The 19,830-nt window shown below is 40.8% G+C and overlaps 4 protein-coding genes across 6 annotated transcripts; 2 read left to right on the top strand and 2 right to left on the bottom strand.

Moving 5' to 3' along the window:
- Positions 1-2,392: 2,392 nt before the first annotated feature.
- Positions 2,393-4,511, top strand: LOC108113645 (succinate-semialdehyde dehydrogenase [NADP(+)] GabD). 2 transcript variants are annotated; one of them, XM_017224314.2, is made up of 3 exons: positions 2,393-2,556; positions 2,657-2,958; positions 3,158-4,511. In XM_017224314.2, the coding sequence occupies exons 2-3, from the start codon at positions 2,665-2,667 to the stop codon at positions 4,391-4,393; spliced, it is 1,530 nt and encodes a 509-aa protein (XP_017079803.1). In that variant the 5' UTR covers positions 2,393-2,556; positions 2,657-2,664; the 3' UTR covers positions 4,394-4,511. The 2 variants fall into 2 exon arrangements, with proteins under 2 accessions (XP_017079803.1, XP_017079804.1); XM_017224315.2 differs by having other exon boundaries at positions 2,393-2,567.
- A 164-nt stretch (positions 4,512-4,675) lies between these two features.
- LOC108113651 (nuclear protein localization protein 4 homolog) lies at positions 4,676-19,590 on the top strand. Of its 2 annotated transcripts, none has more exons than XM_041818680.1 (8): positions 4,676-4,767; positions 5,921-6,154; positions 6,218-6,375; positions 6,469-6,997; positions 7,060-7,258; positions 7,316-7,476; positions 18,645-19,060; positions 19,122-19,590. In XM_041818680.1, exons 1-8 carry the CDS (start codon positions 4,750-4,752, stop codon positions 19,279-19,281), a joined length of 1,875 nt encoding a protein of 624 aa, XP_041674614.1. In that variant the 5' UTR covers positions 4,676-4,749; the 3' UTR covers positions 19,282-19,590. The 2 variants fall into 2 exon arrangements, with proteins under 2 accessions (XP_041674614.1, XP_041674613.1); XM_041818679.1 differs by lacking the exon at positions 4,676-4,767 and adding an exon at positions 5,577-5,848.
- On the bottom strand, positions 8,875-11,704 carry LOC108116603. Its single transcript, XM_017228559.2, is given in 2 exon segments — positions 8,875-10,293; positions 10,295-11,704. Coding segments are annotated over 2 exon segments (2,139 nt in total). The 5' UTR covers positions 11,207-11,704; the 3' UTR covers positions 8,875-9,066.
- Positions 15,651-16,553, bottom strand: LOC108116607 (GATA zinc finger domain-containing protein 10). Its single transcript, XM_017228571.2, has one exon. It carries the CDS (start codon positions 16,323-16,325, stop codon positions 15,921-15,923), a length of 405 nt encoding a protein of 134 aa, XP_017084060.1. The 5' UTR covers positions 16,326-16,553; the 3' UTR covers positions 15,651-15,920.
- Positions 19,591-19,830: the final 240 nt, after the last annotated feature.

Here is a 19,830-nt window from a genome sequence, read left to right as displayed (position 1 = left end):
CATACGATTAAAAATTAATGTTAAAGATTTGTCAATTTGGATATGCCTTTCGAAATTGCTCTGGGAATAATCATGTCCTCAATGGGTTAATTTGTTGCCGATGAAGGTAGCCGACGATGGTTAATGCCCAGGGAGCAGCTGCTGTTGTTGCTTGAGTCGATCACGACATTTATCTGTTCGGCGGCTGTTTTGTTTTGTTGCCATCTTGCCACATTGCCAGGACAATTGGCAACCAGTTTGCGCCCTAAGCTTACGAGTCCTTTGTCCTTTGTCCTCTCAAGAAAGCAAGAAAGCTGCCAGGCAACCAGATCAGATCCCAACCGAGAAACCCAACAACAGATGTTTTAAACTCGCGTTAAGGAACGTGTTTCCAAACATGATTTATGTCTCAGCCTCTTCGCGTTAGAGAGTGGATTGGAATCCTCCCAAAAAGAAAAACAAAAAAAATAAAAAAACAGAGACAGGGATCTTTGGAGCGAAAGAGAGGACCAGCCACATCATTGTTCCCATTGACCAGCTGCCAGGGCGGCGTCTTGGGCTTCCACAGGGCCTCCGCCTCAAAAGAAATAGCACCAGAACCGGTCCAAGCAGATCCTATCCTATACGAAACGATCCCATCTTTCCAGCTTTGTGTCGTTTTTATGGCGTGTTATGATTTCGTATTACAATTAGCCGACACAAAAGGCACACGGCTGCCTATTTCTGGGTTGTCAATTGTTTGCATTCTATAAAAACGAAGGCCCATAAATTCGCTGCCTATGGCAGCGCATTAAAACTGTCAAAATTGTGCTGTTAAGTTGACATTAGATTGGTTTTTGAGTGCCGAAAGACTGACTGACTACTTCATTAGATGGGCTTCTGATGAGCCACGATGATAATGCAACCATAACTGGCGAAATGATGACCTTTATATCAGAATTTTTTCATAATTAATCTGTGATTAATCAATATGATGCTTAGAGATGCATCAAATTGTTTCGATACATAGAAAAATATTATGTGCTAATTACAGCAGATTCATTACAAGATTCTAATAAATCATAGACAGTACATTTTATGCCTCAAATCAATACTATAAAATCTTATTCAAGCTTGCAAGTTTTTGTATTTGACTTAACTTATTATTTTTATAAAAGTATCTAAGTTTGGCATAGTGTATTTCCTAGTGCATCTTGATCTCGATCAGTCTGGAATGGGACAGCGGCACACACCTCCCGGCAGCACTTAAGACAAATAACTTAAACACCTATCGACAGGACCCGGCAGCAGGCACGTTTGCTTCCGAGCTAGACGCATTTTCAATTAGTTTTAAATCACAACTAATTGAATTCATTTCGGTGCTCGAGATTCCGGATTGCGATCGCCATCTAGGCAATCTTATCTTAACAGTTATGATGTCCGTGTGCCGGCCGCCTGTTTTGGCATTCTTAGCCAAAATTTATTGACAAAATTTGCAACACAGATTGCGGACTCCAGGGCGAAGGTAGACCATAAACCAGGTGAGTTGGAGGAGATGGAAGCTGCATGACCAGTAGCCCAGTAGGCAGAACCAGACGCTGTCTAATGCTGAAAGGCACTCTGCAAAAAAACTTACCAAAAAGTATTTAATTTATACAACTATATTTATTATATTGGTAAACTAAACTTTTATGTAATGAATGCTGTAAGCCAATATAAACTCTATTGTCATTATTACCGAAAGTCATTTGCATGCACAATTTACATAAATTTCTTTCAGTGTTGCAGATGGGTTAAAAGGCCCACCTTCTGCCAGAACTGCTGCCGGCATATGTGAAATCTATGGTCGCGATGCCTGGCTACCAAGTCATAATAAATGGAGCACACTGCACTCCACTCCACGTTGGCGGCGCATGCAAAAAAGAAAGATCGGGCAGATCGAGCGAAAGGCACCGATTGTCCAGAGATTGGTGGGACAAGTGGCGCTGCCTTAAAATCGCAGCAAAGCAACTGCTAAAAATGGGAATCAGGAAGCGAGCATGGACTTTCTTTTTTTTGCTGCTCCCTTTTTTGTTTTTGAAAGTTAAACGGTTGCCGCCTATTGGGCTGACGAAAGGTGGGTGCTCCGACATCAATGATAGATAGCACAATGGGAAATTCTTGATTTCGATAAATGCTTTGGGAAATATTTATAGCAAATACAAAAATTTAAAATTATAGGAAAAAATAATGATGCAAGCTGTAATTCAAAAAAAAAAAATGAAGTTTTATAGTAGATATTATAAACATATTTTTAATCTGAATTTTCAATTATTATTATTACCAATTTCAAATCACAAATTTTTCGCGGTTTGTAAACAGCTGGTATTGAAACTTAGACAAAGAGGTTGGCAGTTTCTCAGACTGCAAGCAGCTGTTTTTGATTACAATATAATCGAGTTGGCAGGTTCTATCGCTCTGCTGGTACGGAGCGTATCAAATTAAAATCAATTAAATCCAATCAAAGCGACCAATAAAGAAGCTCAAAGAATTCTGGACAGCAGAGAATCCTCCCGATACCGTTTCAGATAAGATAAGACCCTCAAACTCCCCCGACAGGTAAAAAAAAGGTGATAAAAGAGTGCGGCTAGCTGCCGGTGTCAATAATCGATTAGTAGCCAATTGCTAATTTTCTCATATAATTTGTTTTTGTTTTTAGCCGGCATTATGTGGCGACATCTTGGCGTTGTCGCACGAACTGGAAGTAACGTAAACTTCTCCAGGATGCGTGGATTTTCGGCTTTGGTTCAAGATAAGGCCTTGGTTGATGGTGCCTGGGTGGATTCAAGCAATTCAAAAGCCACCTTCGAGGTCAGAAATCCTGCTAATGGAGCGGTGATCGGAAAAGTACCCAACATGACGGTAGAGGATGCACAAAAAGCCATAAATGCCGCTAAGCAGGCCTACGAGTCTAAGGAGTGGCGATCTCTAACGGCCAAAGATCGGTCTAACCTGCTCAAGGTGAGTGTCGAGATCATTCCTTATCAGAGCAGCGCAAAAAACAATTAGCAGAACAGATTAGAAGTTGCATTTCATGATATGCATATTAAGAATTGAATATTCAGATCCAGATTCGTGTGATACCCTGGGACCCCAGTTTGTCAACATTTCTCTAATTTGTAGCTAACCCCTGCTAATCTAATCTAATCTCACCTTGCAGAAGTGGCACAAACTGATCGAGGAGCACTCGCAGGAGATAGCCGAGATAATGACCGCTGAGTCGGGAAAGCCGATCAACGAATCTAAGGGGGAGGTGGCCTACGGCAACGCCTTCGTGGAGTGGTTTGCAGAGGAGGCCCGTCGTGTCTACGGCGAGATAGTGCCCAGTGCTCTGCCCAACCGGGAGATTATTGTAATGAAGCAGCCCATCGGAGTGGCTGCTCTGATTACACCCTGGAACTTCCCAATGGCCATGATTACGCGAAAGGCAGGAGCTGCACTAGCAGCGGGATGTACAGTGGTAGTCAAGCCATCCGAGGACACTCCCCTAACAGCTCTTGCTGTGGCCAAATTGGCAGTGGATGCAGGCATTCCAAAGGGTGTCATTAATGTGGTGACAACAAACAAAGCAGCTCCAATCGGCGATCTCTTCTGCAAGAGTCCGGACGTGAGAGGCATATCCTTTACAGGCTCCACAGAAGTGGGAAAACTCCTGTTCCGCAACTCGGCTGATGGCATCAAGAGGATTTGCCTCGAACTCGGCGGTAATGCTCCGTTTATTGTCTTCGATTCGGCCAACATCGAAAAAGCTGTAGATGGTGCCATGGCCTCCAAGTTTAGGAACTGCGGACAAACATGCGTCTCAGCCAACAGATTCTTTGTCCAGGATGGTGTGTACGATAAGTTTGTAGAGCAGCTGAAGAAACGCGTGCAGGCTTTGAAAATTGGCGATGGACAAGGATGTGATGTGCAAATCGGACCCCTGATCAATGAGATGCAGTTCAAGAAAGTCAGTGGTTTTGTTGAGGATGCGAGGTCCAAGAAAGCAAATATTATCTTGGGTGGAAAACCGCTGACTGACCAGGGTGAACTTTTCTATGCACCAACAATAGTCACAGATGTACCGCCATCCGCTCAACTATATTCAGAGGAAGTCTTTGGTCCCGTAGTCTCTATCATCCGTTTCCGGGATGAAGAGGAAGCTGTGAAGAAAGCCAACGATACCAGGAGAGGTCTGGCTGGTTACTTCTACAGTGAGAACCTGCAGCAGGTCTTCCGAGTGGCCAAGCGACTGGAGGTGGGCATGGTTGGAGTGAACGAGGGTATCATTTCTGCTGCTGAGGCGCCATTCGGTGGTGTCAAGGAGTCTGGAGTAGGACGAGAGGGCTCCAAGCACGGCATTGACGACTATGTGGACATCAAGTACATCTGCATGGGCAACCTCAAGTACGACTGAAGTCCAGCGGAGGAGTCACTTCCAATGCTTTCATTTGCTGTCTTCCACTAGAATGCGATTTGTTGATAATTGTTATAGAAAAACACGCCGCTATTTTAATAAATGTGCACAAACTCTACCAGAATTTCGAGATATTACATTTTTGAAAACTTTTAGATAAATTTCCTTTTTTTAAATAGTCCGCTACTTTCATATCGATAAAATGGTGTTTTCAGCCACTGGCATAAATACCCTAAATTCATGTGACCATAAATCTATTATCGTTATCGGTTGTCCGTTTGGTCGAAAAAGTGGAACTATAACCTGGTGACACTGCCCGCAGCTGTGCGAAAGAGACGGAGGTAGACAAAATTACAATGCCAAATGACAAAATTGTAAGTAAATTGTTGATAACAAATTGTATAGTGCTTTTTGAGTACTAACTTTACGAGAGATGTGATTGTGCAGTGATTGTAATGCAAATTGATCAATGTTCGCATATACGAAACGTACAAAAAGCCGGCAAACAAAGTCGGTTATCCAGTTTGATGGCGTTTGTTGTTGTTGCATTATATATGGGAATTATATTTAAAGACTGTTTTAGCCGGTAAAAGTGGAAGTGAAAATACGTGTCACATCGATATGGATGCACTCCGGTTGGTGTAAATCCACCCCAAGTCCTATCATGCGCCTAAAAGTGCAGGCGGTGAAATTAAATGGTACCATGACTTGTAGATTTTCGATTGATAGAGTGCAGTCTAGGCGGAAAAGTGGACTGAGGGGGTATTGGCGGGGTGTTTAAAACTATGACTTGACCTGAAACACAAATAAATTATTAATAATTATTGATAACTGCAAGCGGCATAGGTTATCTTTAACTACTAAACTTAAATAATGCAGAAGTGTCTGACTAAACGAAACATTTTTTCTTGTGGGTGTGCAGCACTGAAAAAAATATTTTACATAATTTTTTGATCATTTTAAAAAGTATGTTTTTATTTTCATTTCTTACTTTTGAAATAAATTTGTAAAATTTAAAAATCTGAAAAATTTTAAGCTTATAAGAATATTTAAAACCCAAAAAATCTAAATATGTACAATTTTCTTTTCGTGCAAATTAATCTCTTTTTAACTATGCACTCATTTTGGCAACGAATTGCATTTGTTTTTATTGCGATGCCAAAAAATGTTCACAGTCAAGTTCGCGCCTTCATGACGTACAGTTCGAAACACTAAGCAAAAGCCTTCCGGGCTTCAGTAGCTCCTAGCTACACCACACTTGACAACCCCCAACCACCCGAACCACCCAGCACCCTCTCAAAAACACCACCCTCTTAACCACCCACCCAGTGACCTGTCCAGAAAGTCCACAAAATGGCCTGTGCACCACTGATGCTCGAGCAATTTATCTACAAGAAGCGCAATTTCGCTTACGCCTTTGTGCGCCATCGTCTGTTTGTGTTATGCAAACAATCGGTTGGACCAGAACTGAAATTATTCACCAGCCGAAATACTAATTAATATATTTTATTTATTATTTAATTTCAGCTAATTCGCGTTCAGTCAGCGGAGGGCATCAAACGCATCGAGATCTCGCCCAAGTCGAACCTGAAGCATCTATATGACAGCGTTCAGAATGCTTTAAAGGTTGATGGTTTTGGGCTCTTCAAGGAGCGTAACTTTCTCACAGAGCTGCAGGCCAGTGGCTCTCAGCTGGTGGGAACTTCCTTGAAGCATGGCGACATGGTCTACTTAAAACAGATGGCTGGCACATCGTCACGCGTAAGTTGATCCCCTAGAGAAGTTCGATTAGGAACTAATTTTGATATTTCTATTGCTTTTTAGCGCACTAGCACCACTGTCTTGGACACACGGACCTTCAAGGCTAGCAGCAACAGCAACCCGAGCAGCGCTCGTCAGTCCATCAACGTGGTCGAAGATGACGTGGACCAAGCTCTGAGCAAGGCGGACGGCACCATCAAGCGCGAACGCGATAGCAAGCTGTAAGATTTCGTTTTTATGTGTTATATCATCAGTGCAGCTTTATAATATTCAAATATTGTACCATTTAACCGATCAACTTATATCCCTTGCAGTTGCCATCACAATGCCAACGGTCGTTGCGTCCACTGCTCCGCCCTGGAGCCGTACGATGAGTCCTACCTGAAGGAGCAAAACATCAAGCACTTGTCCTTCCACTCGTACATACGTAAGCAGACCTCTGGAATGGACCAGGGCAAGTACTTCGTCTTCGACGACATCAATTGCCGCATTAAACCAGGTTGTCGCGAGCATCCACCATGGCCTAAGGGCATCTGCTCCAAGTGTCAGCCGTCAGCCATAACGCTAAACCGTCAGACATATCGCCATGTGGATAACGTTATGTTTGAAAACACCAAAATCGTGGAGCGCTTCCTCAACTATTGGCGTACTACTGGACACCAACGCATGGGATATCTTTACGGAACATACGAGCAGCACACTGATGTCCCGCTAGGAATTAGGGCTAAGGTAGCAGCCATCTATGAGCCACCACAAGAGTCCACTCGGGATTCGATCAACATACAGCCTGATGAGGGAGCAGATGATGTGGATGCGGTGGCCACTGCACTTGGACTGAAGAAGGTGTGCTTTTACTATTATTAGAATCGACTTTATTTTTCTAATGATTTCTGTGCATATTACAGATTGGTTGGATTTTCACTGATCTCATCACGGAAGATGCGAGTGTCGGCACTGTCAAACAGATCCGTGGCATCGAGTCGCACTTTATTACCGCCCAGGAGTGCATCACAGCCGGCGAGTTACAGAACCGACATCCGAATCCATGTAAATATGCCTCCAATGGCGTCTTTGGCTCAAAGTTCGTGACTATTTGTGTGACGGGTAAGATTTTGACCTTTAAATATCATAGTTCATTAATTCAATTTGTTCACATTTTAGGAGATAAAACCAAACAAGTGCATATGGAGGGCTATGCGGTTTCGGCTCAGTGCATGGCTCTGGTGCGTGATAATTGTCTGATACCCACTAAGGATGCGCCTGAGCTGGGCTACGTGCGTGAATCCACGGACAAGCAGTATGTTCCAGATGTCTTCTATAAGGTGAGTGTGGTGGAATCTTCCTCAATTATTTATACAAACTGTTCTTGGGAAATCCGTCGAAGTCCAATGCCTTTCCAACCTATAGTGTTGATAATAATATTCCCCCTTAAAAACAAAATCAGTTTTCGAGCAACCTTTATTGAATTACGTTCACACATTTATACAGACAACTTCCATATTTAGACATCAATTCAAATGGGGTTTATTTTGGTTGGGAACATGCAAACTCTGGGTTTCAATAGCAATGTCAATTCAAAATTGTACATCAAGAGGCTTACATTAGCTTGAATTACATTGATTTAATTATTTCGTAATTTTGGTTTATTTTCCTTTCTTCTCCTTGGTTTGTACTTCTCATCATTGCTCTGGGTCTACCTTCTGAGTTCCATTTCATTTATCGTATACCTAGGGACACTCTTAAACACCGATATTGTTTTTGACTACATAATTGTTAAAGTTATAGCCCTTTGAGCATCTGCCAGCCAATCACAAATTTCAAAATATTTCCTCTTTTTTACTTTTAGTGCTTATTGAAATATTAATTATTTGCCAAACTAGTTTTGTTTTCGTTCTATCTAAATAATTTTTGATTGCGATATTTTTATTTTTCGGATAATATAATTTTCGTTCTTATTTTTCATATTTTCTTATGAAATTAAAAGTTCTTTGATGTTTGAAATTTGAAAACTATTATTCGTTCTTAAATATAATTAAAATAATGGTGGTCATTCCACTAATTTACTTAAACATCGTAAAAAGTAGTTCAATTTTTATATTTTGTCGAGTTAAAAATAAAACTAAAATTTATTTAATGTTCTGCTAGGGTATTACTACGTCGATTTGATTCCCTTAATTTATTTACGGATGGCTATTCTTGGCATTCATTACTTTATCCATCACAAACATATTCTTAGTTACGATCACATAAAATGCATATGTAGACATCGAAAAATCTATACCTTTTATATAATTTTGGATAACAGACATTGGATAAATGAATTGACCACATTATCAGCTTCTTAATCTGCTTTCACCTGTTTCATATTTTGTTTGTTTTTTAAATGTTTAGGTGTTTATTAGGTGTTGTGTTAATTCTATTTTAATTTTATTGTAGCTAATTTGCTGTATTCAGGTAACGTCGTAGCGCTTGAACACAAATTAAGTGTTCTTTTTCTTAAGCTATACTTAATATTTAATAATTATGATAAAGGTTTGTTAGAATTTCCACCTTATCCATGAATTTGAAATTTTAAAGTTTTTTTGATAGTCTTTATTTGTATTTTAAATAGCATCCAAAACGTTTGTTTGACTTGTAAATTGTTTATAAAAATTCTATGCTGTGTTAAAAAAAATTGGCTTCTGTTGGCTGCTTTTTGTCAAAAGAAAATGTTGATCAACTTTTTGACGTTTTACAAATGGGACATTTATTTTCTAGAAAAATTCGTACCAAGATCAGTAATAGATCATACCAAAAATTGTATAGATATCGAGGGGGAGTTGTAAAATTGAAGTGTTTGTGGGGGAGGCTTTGATTACGATTCATTGGATTTTAAAAGAGGACTTGGCTGGTTGGAGGATCTGTCAGTCTGGTTATTGGTTTAAATGGTACTCGCCACAATTCCGAATGATGCATTTGAGCTCCGGGCGTCCCAGAGCATTGCCACTCGACGCTATTCGGTCAACTAAATCAATGCCTTGCACGATGAACCCGAAGATGGCCGTAAAGGAACGCATCTCGTTCAGCACCAATCGGAATTGGCTGCCCACGAAACCACTTTTGTCTTGTCGCCGCTGTCCCCTGCGCATGCCGATCGTTCCTCTATAAGCCGGCCATCCCGTATCATCTGGAAGAAAGTAACGATCCTCGAAGGCGGAGTGCCCTCCGCGTCCGTTTTGCAATTCGAAATCACCGGTGATGATGCTCTCACCTCCCCACGCCTGGAAGACGACACAGCCCCGATATCCATAGCCCCGATCGTGGCGGACAAGTGCCCCGAAGTTGTCCGCCATCTTCGGGGCGGCATCTGATCTCACCTCGATTAGTACCCGTCCGGCCAGTTCGCCTGCTATTTCCATGTCCAGAAAGTAGATGGGGTAACAGTGAATGGACGGCTGCCGCATAATGCTTACCGACGAACTGGAACCCGGATCCTGATAATCCTGATGTTGATGGTTCATGTACTGCTGCTGCTGCTGCTGCTGAGGGTTCTGCATTTGTTCTTCCCAATTGTTGACCCAAGATGATTCTGGTTGGACCGTTGGGTAGCTTGGATGGTGTACCTGCTGCGACATGTGACGCTGCTGCTCCAGGCGCATTTCCCGCTGTTGATCCTGCCACATCAAAAGACGAAATAGCTGTACATTTCTATGAAGTTCCGAGTCTAGAACCCCTGTGTTGTCGCATGACGAAGCCGTGGCATTGTTGATGGACGAGGAAAAGATGCTTTGGTTAGTGCTATTGCTGCTGCTGCTGCTGCTCGGCGAGGATGAGGCGCCAGCTGATCTTTCTCTCATCGGTGGCCGTAATATCTGATTCTGCTCGTGTTCAACCTCTTGGGAGTATTGTTGAATTTCATGCTCCCTAAAACAATGATTGAAGTGTGGTGGTACCACTGCTCGTCGGGGCTGAGGCAGTATATCGGGACTACTTGTCGGAGTCCTAGAGCGCGGTGAAAGCATTCGACGTTGAACCTCACTCCAATAGACGAATACGCAAAAGTTGGTGAGAATAAGTGCCTGCGGTGGTTCTACATTGGCGGGAATTTCACCAGGATATGGATTACTGCGCAGCCTTACAATCCTATCATTTAGATCCTTTGAAATCCAGGATCTGCATGCCGTTCTCCTGGACTGCGGCTCGCATTCGGCATTCGAAGTGCACGTCGGTCAGGAGACCCTCGAACTTTCGTCGCTGTTTAACCAACTGGATGAGCATTTGATGCATGTGGGCTACTGTAAGACTCCCACTAACTCTGCTTAGATCCTGTTTGGCTCGCAGATGCCAACCCATCATGTTAGAAGATATCAGACTGGGATGATGCTCCAAAATAATTCGCTTCACATGCAACTGTACGTTGAAGGAAGTTGCGCACAGCTCGCGTAGTAAATTCATTTCGCGGTTGGCCAATTCACTAGTACGGTTAGCAGTTTGTTTAATCTTTTCCAGCTCTAAGTCGAGCAATTGACGCAGCAGAACGTTGTATTCCAAATTGCGGACGAGGTCATGATCGTGGTGTTGTGGCACATCCGAACAGGCGCGACATAGCAAAAGTTGACAATTGTGACACCACGTGGAGTTCGGCATGGCATGGATGAAACAATGCTCAGCACTGTTGGCTAAAAAGCTATCCATGCAGATGTCTTCTAGCCAGTTTTCTGATGGTGACTTGGGCTCTTCTTTAGAATCTTCAATGATGTGGTTGTTGTTCTTCTCTGAGAAATCCAACATGGCCCTGCCCAAAACCAAAGCTGGCATTTCACGAAGCAGATACATGATGGCCGTCGGTTTGGGAAGAGTTTGGCGAAACAAATGGGTGCGAACTCCGCACAGATTACAAATGCACTCGGATGTTTCGAGGAAAGTGCTCCGGGTCACACACTCATCACAGAAGCTGTGCCGGCAAATCAGCTCCCTGGGTAAAAAGCTGGTGGCCAGATCATATGGACGATGACACAGTCCACAGCTCAGCAGGGATTCTAGTTCCTTTGGGACTTTAATAGACGTCTCCATTTTTTCACAGTACTACAAAATAGAAAATTCGTTCGAAATTATTGAGTATTTTTGTTTAACTGTTGCCTGGTGTGCTTTACTACTACGAGTGAATGTTTCTGAATGTGATAAAGCTGATATTTAAGAAACTGCTTTTCCTGGCTTACTTGGATGACATTCTGGTCTAGCAATATTTATTTCAAGCTATTTTGAATATTATGGATAGAATTTGACAGAGATTTTCCGGTTTTGCCAACGCAAAACAAAAATAGTCCACCGCAAACTATTTCAGTTTAATTTGCGGTCTCGCACAAATCATCAACAGATGTCTTCGACTTTGTTTGCTCTTAGCTTGAGTGGCTTATGCACAATAAATAAATAAGCAAACCAAACAAAATTGAAAAGTTTTGGCCAAATTCAATCTTAAAACAAATAAGTAAAACCTCAGATGAGGCCTTTGAATTATTTGATTGAGATCTCTCATTATTAAGTCATTTCCTTGAATTCCTTTCCCTGATTCGTGAGTTTTAATCTATAAAAACTTTGTAAATTTTCAAATTGTTTATACTTCTTGCTGATTGTGATTAACCTTCTACTCACACCTTCAAAAGAAAAGTCTAAGACCGCTAGCCCATGGCTTGTTAGTTGACCATAAGACTCCGGACCTAATTCTTTGGGCGACCCCTTGAGAAAGTTTTCGCCGTGTGGCAGTTATTGGGACTTTGTTCTAAGCTGTGTAATCAAACTTTGTTTTGGCGTGGGACACCCGGCCTCAACTTAATGTATAACCAGCGGTTTGAGGAGTCAAGTAAGGCCGGCCATGGCAACGCACAAGAGTCTGACCAAAAGGAAATGGCATTCACATTCGTGGAAAATGTGGACCAAAAGCCAAAACTTTGTGGATAAGCAACATGCGTGTTCTATTTTGGCTTATGTTTCACTACCTAACTAGCTCTGAACTAGGTTAAACATGTGAATTAATATTCAATCGATGTAATGGCGACGGCTGTTTAATGTTTGGAAACTTAACTTCATTATATTTCTTAACTTCATCCTATTCCGATCTAGAAGTTTCTTTAAGATTTTAGTACATTTAATAATGTACTTGGTATTTGGAAATGTCATAGCTGGTGACTATACATTTCTTCAATTTCATGTCATAAAATCATGCCTACATATGATATGTATATCAATTTAGAGACAGCACAAAATCCCATGTCACATTTTGAATTAAACCCTTTTTTCCTGAGCAATTTGTTTGGCATGAAAAACAAACAAGAACCAGCTAGCAAACATTGTTGAAAAATGAGCTCTGAAATGACCTCCTGTATGTATTTTTTGTTTCTTATGGTGTTATAGTACACCTGAAGTCTTCAAACGTTCCCGTATTTTTCCCCGTCTCGGATTCTATTTTCTTCCATGGCATTGGACAGTGAGAAACACGTTTGAGACATTCCTTACGCTTATTCTGTTTTCTGTTTATTATTCACTTTTGGTTGTATGTTTGCCATTTACTTTCCTTTACATTTCCTTCCCCCTTTTACTCGGCAATTATGCAAATGCTTTAAGCTGTCTGCAAATTCAGCTGGCTCCGACAATTACAGAAGGAAGTTGCCTTTGCATATGGCATATAAAAAACATTGCCTACTTTTTAGGGTGCTGTCATTTTTTCGCACTTTTTGCCATCGAAGCGTAAAAACAAAATGAATTCCTTGTCGCCTTGCCATAAATTCTTATTTATGACAATTTTTTTTTGTTTCTTTGCCAAATTGTGTTTAGAATACAAACTGTTCGCGAATTCGTTTCGGTAATTGTTTACACGCTTGGAAATTAAGTTGACAATGAACCACACTGTATTCATGACAATTGTTGATGACACACAGTTGTGTGTATATGTCCTTTTTGGTTTAAATAGCAAGGGGAAAAAGAAAAGCCAGTACAAGACAATGACAGATTTCTGTCGGTTGGTTTATTTGCAGCAAGTCTACAATAAATTAACCGCCCCGACGTCTGTCAGTATTATTCAGGCTTAACTCTCATTTAGCCACATTTACACCCATCACACCCGCAGTCGACACCTTGAATGCCCTAATTAGTGAAACTGTGTGCGGCTGACAAATGTTATTGCTAAATTCTATTTGTTTTTGAGGTGAATTCAGCAACCGCAGTTTCTGTCCCTTTGTTATTTTTCCTCTCTCTCGGCTTGTAAGCCTGCGTAATTGGATAACTTTTTCATGAAACTTTGCTGTTATCAAGTGTCAATTGTTGGAAATGAAAGTAAAGTAGTAATTAAGTGGAATTATAATGGGGATAAAGAGTGCAAATTGCTAGTTGGCGGTTTAAAGGACTATTTATATAATTCACGTGGGCTGATAATCACATTGTAAGTACTTTGGCGGAATAAAAATAATGGGTATTTATGGAGCAGAGCTTGTTGACTAGAATTAAGTTACTATATTACATTCTTTAGTCATTAACTTGTATATATAATATATAGGAATTATTTACCCTATCCCATGGATTTCTCTAACCAAATTGTCTTTCCTATACATTTTTAACAGGCCTGTTGCACGTTTCGATGTTTTTTTTAGGGTTATTCCTTGGGGATCTTCCTTAAATCGCCTTTTTGTCTGAATTAAGTTATGCGTTTGAGGGTTTCTCTTTATTTATTACACACATGTCGAAGCCTTTCGCTTAACACATGCAATTCCCAAATGAAATTAAAAGTTTGCCACGCTAAAAAAAGCTCCTGGCTTATGTTTTATGCAAGGAAAACGTGAGCGTCTGAATTTTCAGTACATTTTGAATGCTAATTAAAATGAAAGCCAAATTTCATCGGAAAACCCCTTTTTAGTTGAGAATTTTTCTTTGGAAATCATTCTAGGGAAGATGTACAAAATCATATGAATATTCCGCACGTCAACATACTTGGCCTACTGAATTATTCAGAAATTTCAATGCTTGACTAGGAACGTGTGTGCATTCCGCCGACATTGTCTGCTCAATCAATTTCCACAACTGCGTCAGCGAATTCAGGCCAAGCAAGCATTTGGCTTAAAATCATAAAGAAAAAAGTGGCGAAGGCAAATCTGCAAATCGATAAGCAATTTGTGGCCTGGTTCGCTTCAGTTTGGCCCACTTCCTTTTCCTTGGGCTCATTGTCAGTGCCATTGGACATTGGCCTGGCTTTCCGTTTTTATGCCGGGCAATAAAAATTTATTGCGTGCTTGTGTGTCACCTTCGTCCGATGGTCAGGATGGATGGCTGGAGGTCTCTATTCCTTGCCGGACTATACAGCAAAATCTGTCCCCCCTCTTTTTGCTAATTGCCATAAGCGGACTACGGCCCAGGACAATAATTGGTTTCCCTTATTTTAATGGCAGTGCAAACGTGCTGAGAATTTCCCAGCCATATGGTCAAGTGTGCAATTCATATTTGCAAGCAAGTGGTAAGGGAGCTCGGCGTTTGATGGACTCTATTTGAATAACAAGCAAGCCAAGGAAAAAGTTTCCTTTGGATTAATATCAAGCTTGAACTTCCTCGACCTAACGTTACTCGGGTCTATATAATTATTTTTGTAAGGTTATAAAGCTAAGTATGGGAAATTATCTTAAATAACTGAACAGTTAGGAAATTACTATTAAATTGCATTTCAATAATTCAAACTTTTAAAGCCTATTGCAAGGTTAAAATGATTTCTCTTTCTTAAGGGATTTTGTAATTTTGCACCTTAATAATGCACTGTATTAACTTCCATGATTGGCATTGGCCATAGGCATATTCTAAAGAATCGTTCATAAATCTGTGAGCAGAAATATTGTGTAAAAAGTGAATATAATAAGAATCTCAACAGCAAGCAAATTGTTTTCCTGGAAGCCGTTTACGGAAACTATGAACTATGCCATTATCTTCGTAGGAAATCATAAACTACCTACAGAAAATGTGATAACAAGTTTTCCCAGAAAAGAAATCATTTTAAACATGTAACAAACGTGTTACTAATTTCATACAAATGTTGCATATGAGGGTTAAGGGTGGAGTTGAAAAATAATTAGCATACTTTTGCGGGAAATCGACCTTTTTTGATTGATGGCCCTTGGCCCCGCCGGGCAAAAGAGCTTTCCTACCAGACTTCAATCATGCAAATTAACCTTCAGCATGTCAAATCATGTGCTAATCAAAGCAAAACTTTGATGGATGCGAAATGAAATGTGACGAATCTCGTATAAGTGTGGCTGAAGGTCTGCATCCGTTAAGATATGATAATGAATCTACTGATTAAGCATTTCTCAAGATATCAAACAGAAATCTGTGATTGTGGAAGAGAATAATCTAAAGAAACTTTCAAATCATCATATTTTATTTTGCTATAGAATATAAGCGGGGAAAGGTAACACAATATAAGGAAAACTAAATGTAAATTTTAAAGTTAGAATTTAGTAACTAGTTCTAGGTTTTTTAATTTTACTAAATCACTTTTTGCACTTTTGTTAAAACGAATGCTGTAAATCATTTAAATCTTACCGTAAGACAAAAGTTTTAATCCTCAAATTTAGCTGTCTTTAAAAATATTTAATATTATTTGTTTCACTTTAAAATCCACAGGAACTTGATTGTTTTTTAATTGTTATTGTTGTACCTTTAGTTTGTGTTCGTTTCATAATTTCTAACTTGAAAATGCATCAAAAAATATTCTCACTTCGGTTGTTATTGTTTCGTCATTTGTACACTTTTTCTACTTCTGAGTGCACTTGCAGGAGGTGAAAGCTTTGAAGATTTTACTTTCACTCCTTGGACTGATTTTCTTTTTGATATTCGCTGTCTGAGGTTTAGTCTTTTGCCCCACTGTTGGCTTTTCCTCCTTATTTGGTTGCACTTCCTGCTGGGCAAAGTCCTCGGACTGTTGTTGCTGTTGCTCGTCTTGCTGCTGTATCTGTTGCTGGTGTTGCTGCAATAGCTGTTGCTGTTGCAGTCGCGATTTGAATGCTGCATTACTAAGCTGCCAGCTGCTGGATGAGGCTCTCAGCGGTGATGGCTTCGTGTGCTGCTGCTGATAACTTGGGGCCGCACTGGCCAATCCCGCTGAGCTCTCAGCGCTGTTGGATGAGAGCGTGGAGGAGGCTACCGCCGTCCAGAACATGGTGAAATAACGATCTAATGACTCTACGCATTTGATGAGATTTCTCCTTTGGGCCAGGCATGTTAGCCAAAAAAAAGTGTAGATATATACTTTATATATAGAGATGGGTATTTTTTGGAACACAAAAAAACCGAGTATAACGCGTGCCGTTTAACTTTCAGCGCGACTCGAAGCTGGGCTCGTCCTGCCCGTTAAGCGATTTGTTGGCAAATGCAGCCTCGGCTCGTCAGGATGTGGCTTTTATACTGCTGGGAGAGAGCTTGCAAAGCTTTGTATGTCCTGGCTCCTGGCGCTCTCTCTCTCTCTCTTTTTAAGTGTCTTCCAATGTCAATGTCAAGCTGTTTTTCCTCTCGTTTAACTGTCTTCTTCTGCTCCGCAGAACATGCAAATAGTTTTGCATACAACTTTGCAATTCACGTTAGCATTTTCATTTTGGCTTTTTACAGGTCTGAAATTGGTCTTTAAAATTGCTTCCAAAAAGCAGTGCCATTATTTTTTTATGTTAATTGAAATATTATTTATTTTTACGTTTAATGAACACTTAACTCTAGTTTAGAATATAAAAAGTCACATGCAACTCAAAATAACAGGTCATAATGAAGTTTTAATTAGTTCTTTTTAACCTTGCAGCTAACTAATTACCTTGATTTTATTTAGTTTTTATTTATTTTTTCATCCCTCTTTACGTTTGTATTTGTTTTGCGGACCAAACTTCGTTTGCAGTTTGATAAAAGTTTGCCTTGCTTTTCATGTATAGGTAAATATTGAGGACACCTCAAAGGTCTCTCTCGAAATCAAAAGTGTTTTTATGTTTTTAGAGTAATTTTTTTCTACACAAACTCTAAATTAAATTTTATTCATTATTTCATAATTGCTTAAAAGCCAAATCAAGAGATTTAGCCCTGCTACTGTGCACAAAAGGCTTTTCTACACCAGATGGAAATTCAATTATCAACTCTTCGGGTCAAACTGCAAACACAATGGCATTAATTTGCAGGTCCAGTAAATTTGCATTGTCTCGAAAATCCCTTGCCACTTTCATAGCAATATCATTTCTCCTGCAACCAGGTTGTTAATAGACAAAAGATTGACAAACATTCTATAGCATTTTGAGGATATACAGGCACTTTGCATTAACTTCATTTAAGCTGCAAACTGAATTTTCTACCGCTGACGTAAACGGAAGCGGAAATTTGTAACGCATTTTGATGAGTGGCTGTGGAAGTTAAATAAGGTTGAAGAAGCCGAAGGTGGAGTCCTCAAACCAACATCCTGCTCAACCTCTATTATGTACGTTTATTGATTTTGTTTGACCAGTTTCTGCTCCATCAGATATTCCGCCACCTGCCGCCTGCCGTTGATATGTGTCCAATTTCTGGGCTCCGAAGCTAATTAACTTATGCATGTTCTGGTGATGCGTGCTATTTCATTCCAATCGGATGCACTGGTAGCGTGTGGGAATTGTTGCCATGCTGACGCCTCCGCGACTGACACGCCCCCATTTGGCGGGCCGCCCACTAACAACTAGCACCAACTTAATTGCGTTTGTCGTGACACTGAAATCATAAAGCCTGGGGCCGTGGACTTCGTCCTGTAACAAAACCTGTATTTTTTCACCATTTTATTAACGAGATTGCAACATAGTGATGCAATTATTTTTAGCTTCTCTGGAACTTGTATGGGCGTCAAAACAGATGCAAACTCAGTTTGACATTCGCTCAGGCAGTTTGTTGAGTATTTTGATTAATCGTGAAAACTTTCATTTCGATTTTCCATAAAAAAAAGGATAAGAAAATTTACAGCCAACTGTCATCAACAGTTAGCTGGAATCTTCAATTAACTGAAATTTAAATTGCATTTACTGTTTTATTCTGATTGAAGCAAAAACCTTTGAGCTTTTTTTATACTGGCAGTCCCCTGAGCACGGTTGGATTTTAATAGCATAACTTCAGGGATGCTCGGATTCGTTATGGCTTTTCTGGCTTTTAACTAAGAACTAGACTTCTGGCTTGGCCGTCTATCTTGAGCAGTGGATCAAGGGTCCCTGAGCGTCCAAGACCAGAGACGATTGCCGCCAGCCTTGATAGATGTAGGCAAGGTCATTACCGAGCTAACAGGTTGTCCGTCAAAGAGCTTTTCAAGAGAGGGAGAGAGTGAGAGCCAAATGGGTGAAAAAAGAGAGCAAATCAGACGTCAGCAAATGTTTTTCCCCGTTGCTTTCTGGCCCAAATCTTATGTAGGTCACTGGGCCAAGTCTTTGCTGGGCTAATCTTGTTAAAACCTCATAATAACTTGTTAAATATCTTCTGTCCCCACTAGGAAAAGGATCAGTATGGCAATGAGGTGCAGCGGCTGGCTCGCCCTCTGCCCGTGGAGTATCTTCTGGTGGATGTGCCCGCCTCGACTCCCCTGCAACCCATTTACACCTTCACCGAGTACGACAAGCGCCAGCCATTCCCCATCGAGAACCGTTACATCGACGGTCACCTGCAGGACTTCAATGCTCTCAGCTGTTATCTGTCCGCCTGGGGTGAGGAGGAATTCCTCGAGGCCGTCTCCGACTTCCACCTGCTGGTCTATCTGTACAAGATGGATATGCTACCGTTGCGGCAACACATGGGACCGCTGCTGGAGGCGGTGCGCACCAAGAATCCCAACCAGGCCGCCCAGTTCAAGAGCGAGGATGTGTGGAAGCTGATCGAGTCTATTATCCAGGCCAGTTCCAGCGGCAGTGGGTAAGTTTTCGAAATGACTGAGAACCTTTTCCCTATTTAATTTGTTTTTTTCCCATTTCAGAGGAACAACTAGCTATCCCAGTGGTGGTGCTTCGTCCAGCGCTGGAGCTGCTGGCGCGGAGGCAATGGACTTGGATGCCAACACCTGGACGTGCAACCATTGCACCTTCATCAACCGCGGCGAGCTCACATCCTGCGAGATCTGCTCGTTACCCAGATAAGAATCCCCGCAGACACGAAAATTCCACGATTTGCAGCCTAGATGAACCATTCGAAATTCCGGTGTAAAACAAACTAAAGATTCAATCATACTTACTTATAGCAGCGACTGGAAGACAAGGGTGTCCCTCGAAACACACGTACACATGTACACTTAGAGGTGCACGGACATACACATAGACACGCAGCGGTTCGTGCGAATGTCGCGCATTCTCTATATGTAATCCTTGTGTAAGAATTTTATAAAATAAAACAAAAAAAATGAAAGGAAAATTTAATTTATTTTTAAATAAATTTCAATTGTTGTGCAATTTGTGTTTTGTGATTTTTATTGTGAATTATTTGTAAAAAACTGCAGCTATGAAGAGAAAGTAACATCGATTTCATATTTTAGTTAGCTTAAAAAACAATGCTTTTGCCGAAAATAAAATCTTTTCACAATGCAGGTCAACCTATATAATGCCTATTTTTAGATGCTTTTGTGGCTAACGATCCTTATTTCCTTGCGGCTGTATCTAAAAAACACCATACATCTAAAAGAACATTTTTTT

This window comes from Drosophila eugracilis, unplaced genomic scaffold (assembly GCF_018153835.1).
Source record: "Drosophila eugracilis isolate 14026-0451.02 unplaced genomic scaffold, ASM1815383v1 contig_367, whole genome shotgun sequence".
Classification (NCBI taxonomy): Eukaryota; Metazoa; Arthropoda; class Insecta; order Diptera; family Drosophilidae; genus Drosophila; species Drosophila eugracilis.
This window is presented reverse-complemented; position numbering and strand designations above follow the sequence as displayed.

Coding starts and splice junctions, on each gene's coding strand:
- LOC108116607 (XM_017228571.2), bottom strand. CDS start 16,325: ATGTTCTGGACGGCGGTAGCCTCCTCCACGCTCTCATCCAACAGCGCT.
- LOC108113645 (XM_017224314.2), top strand. CDS start 2,665: ATGTGGCGACATCTTGGCGTTGTCGCACGAACTGGAAGTAACGTAAAC. Junction 2,959..3,157: donor ATCGGTCTAACCTGCTCAAG/GTGAGTGTCGAG, acceptor CTCACCTTGCAG/AAGTGGCACAAACTGATCGA.
- LOC108113651 (XM_041818679.1), top strand. CDS start 5,747: ATGGCCTGTGCACCACTGATGCTCGAGCAATTTATCTACAAGAAGCGC. Junction 6,155..6,217: donor TGGCTGGCACATCGTCACGC/GTAAGTTGATCC, acceptor ATTGCTTTTTAG/CGCACTAGCACCACTGTCTT. Junction 7,477..18,644: donor TTCCAGATGTCTTCTATAAG/GTGAGTGTGGTG, acceptor TGTCCCCACTAG/GAAAAGGATCAGTATGGCAA.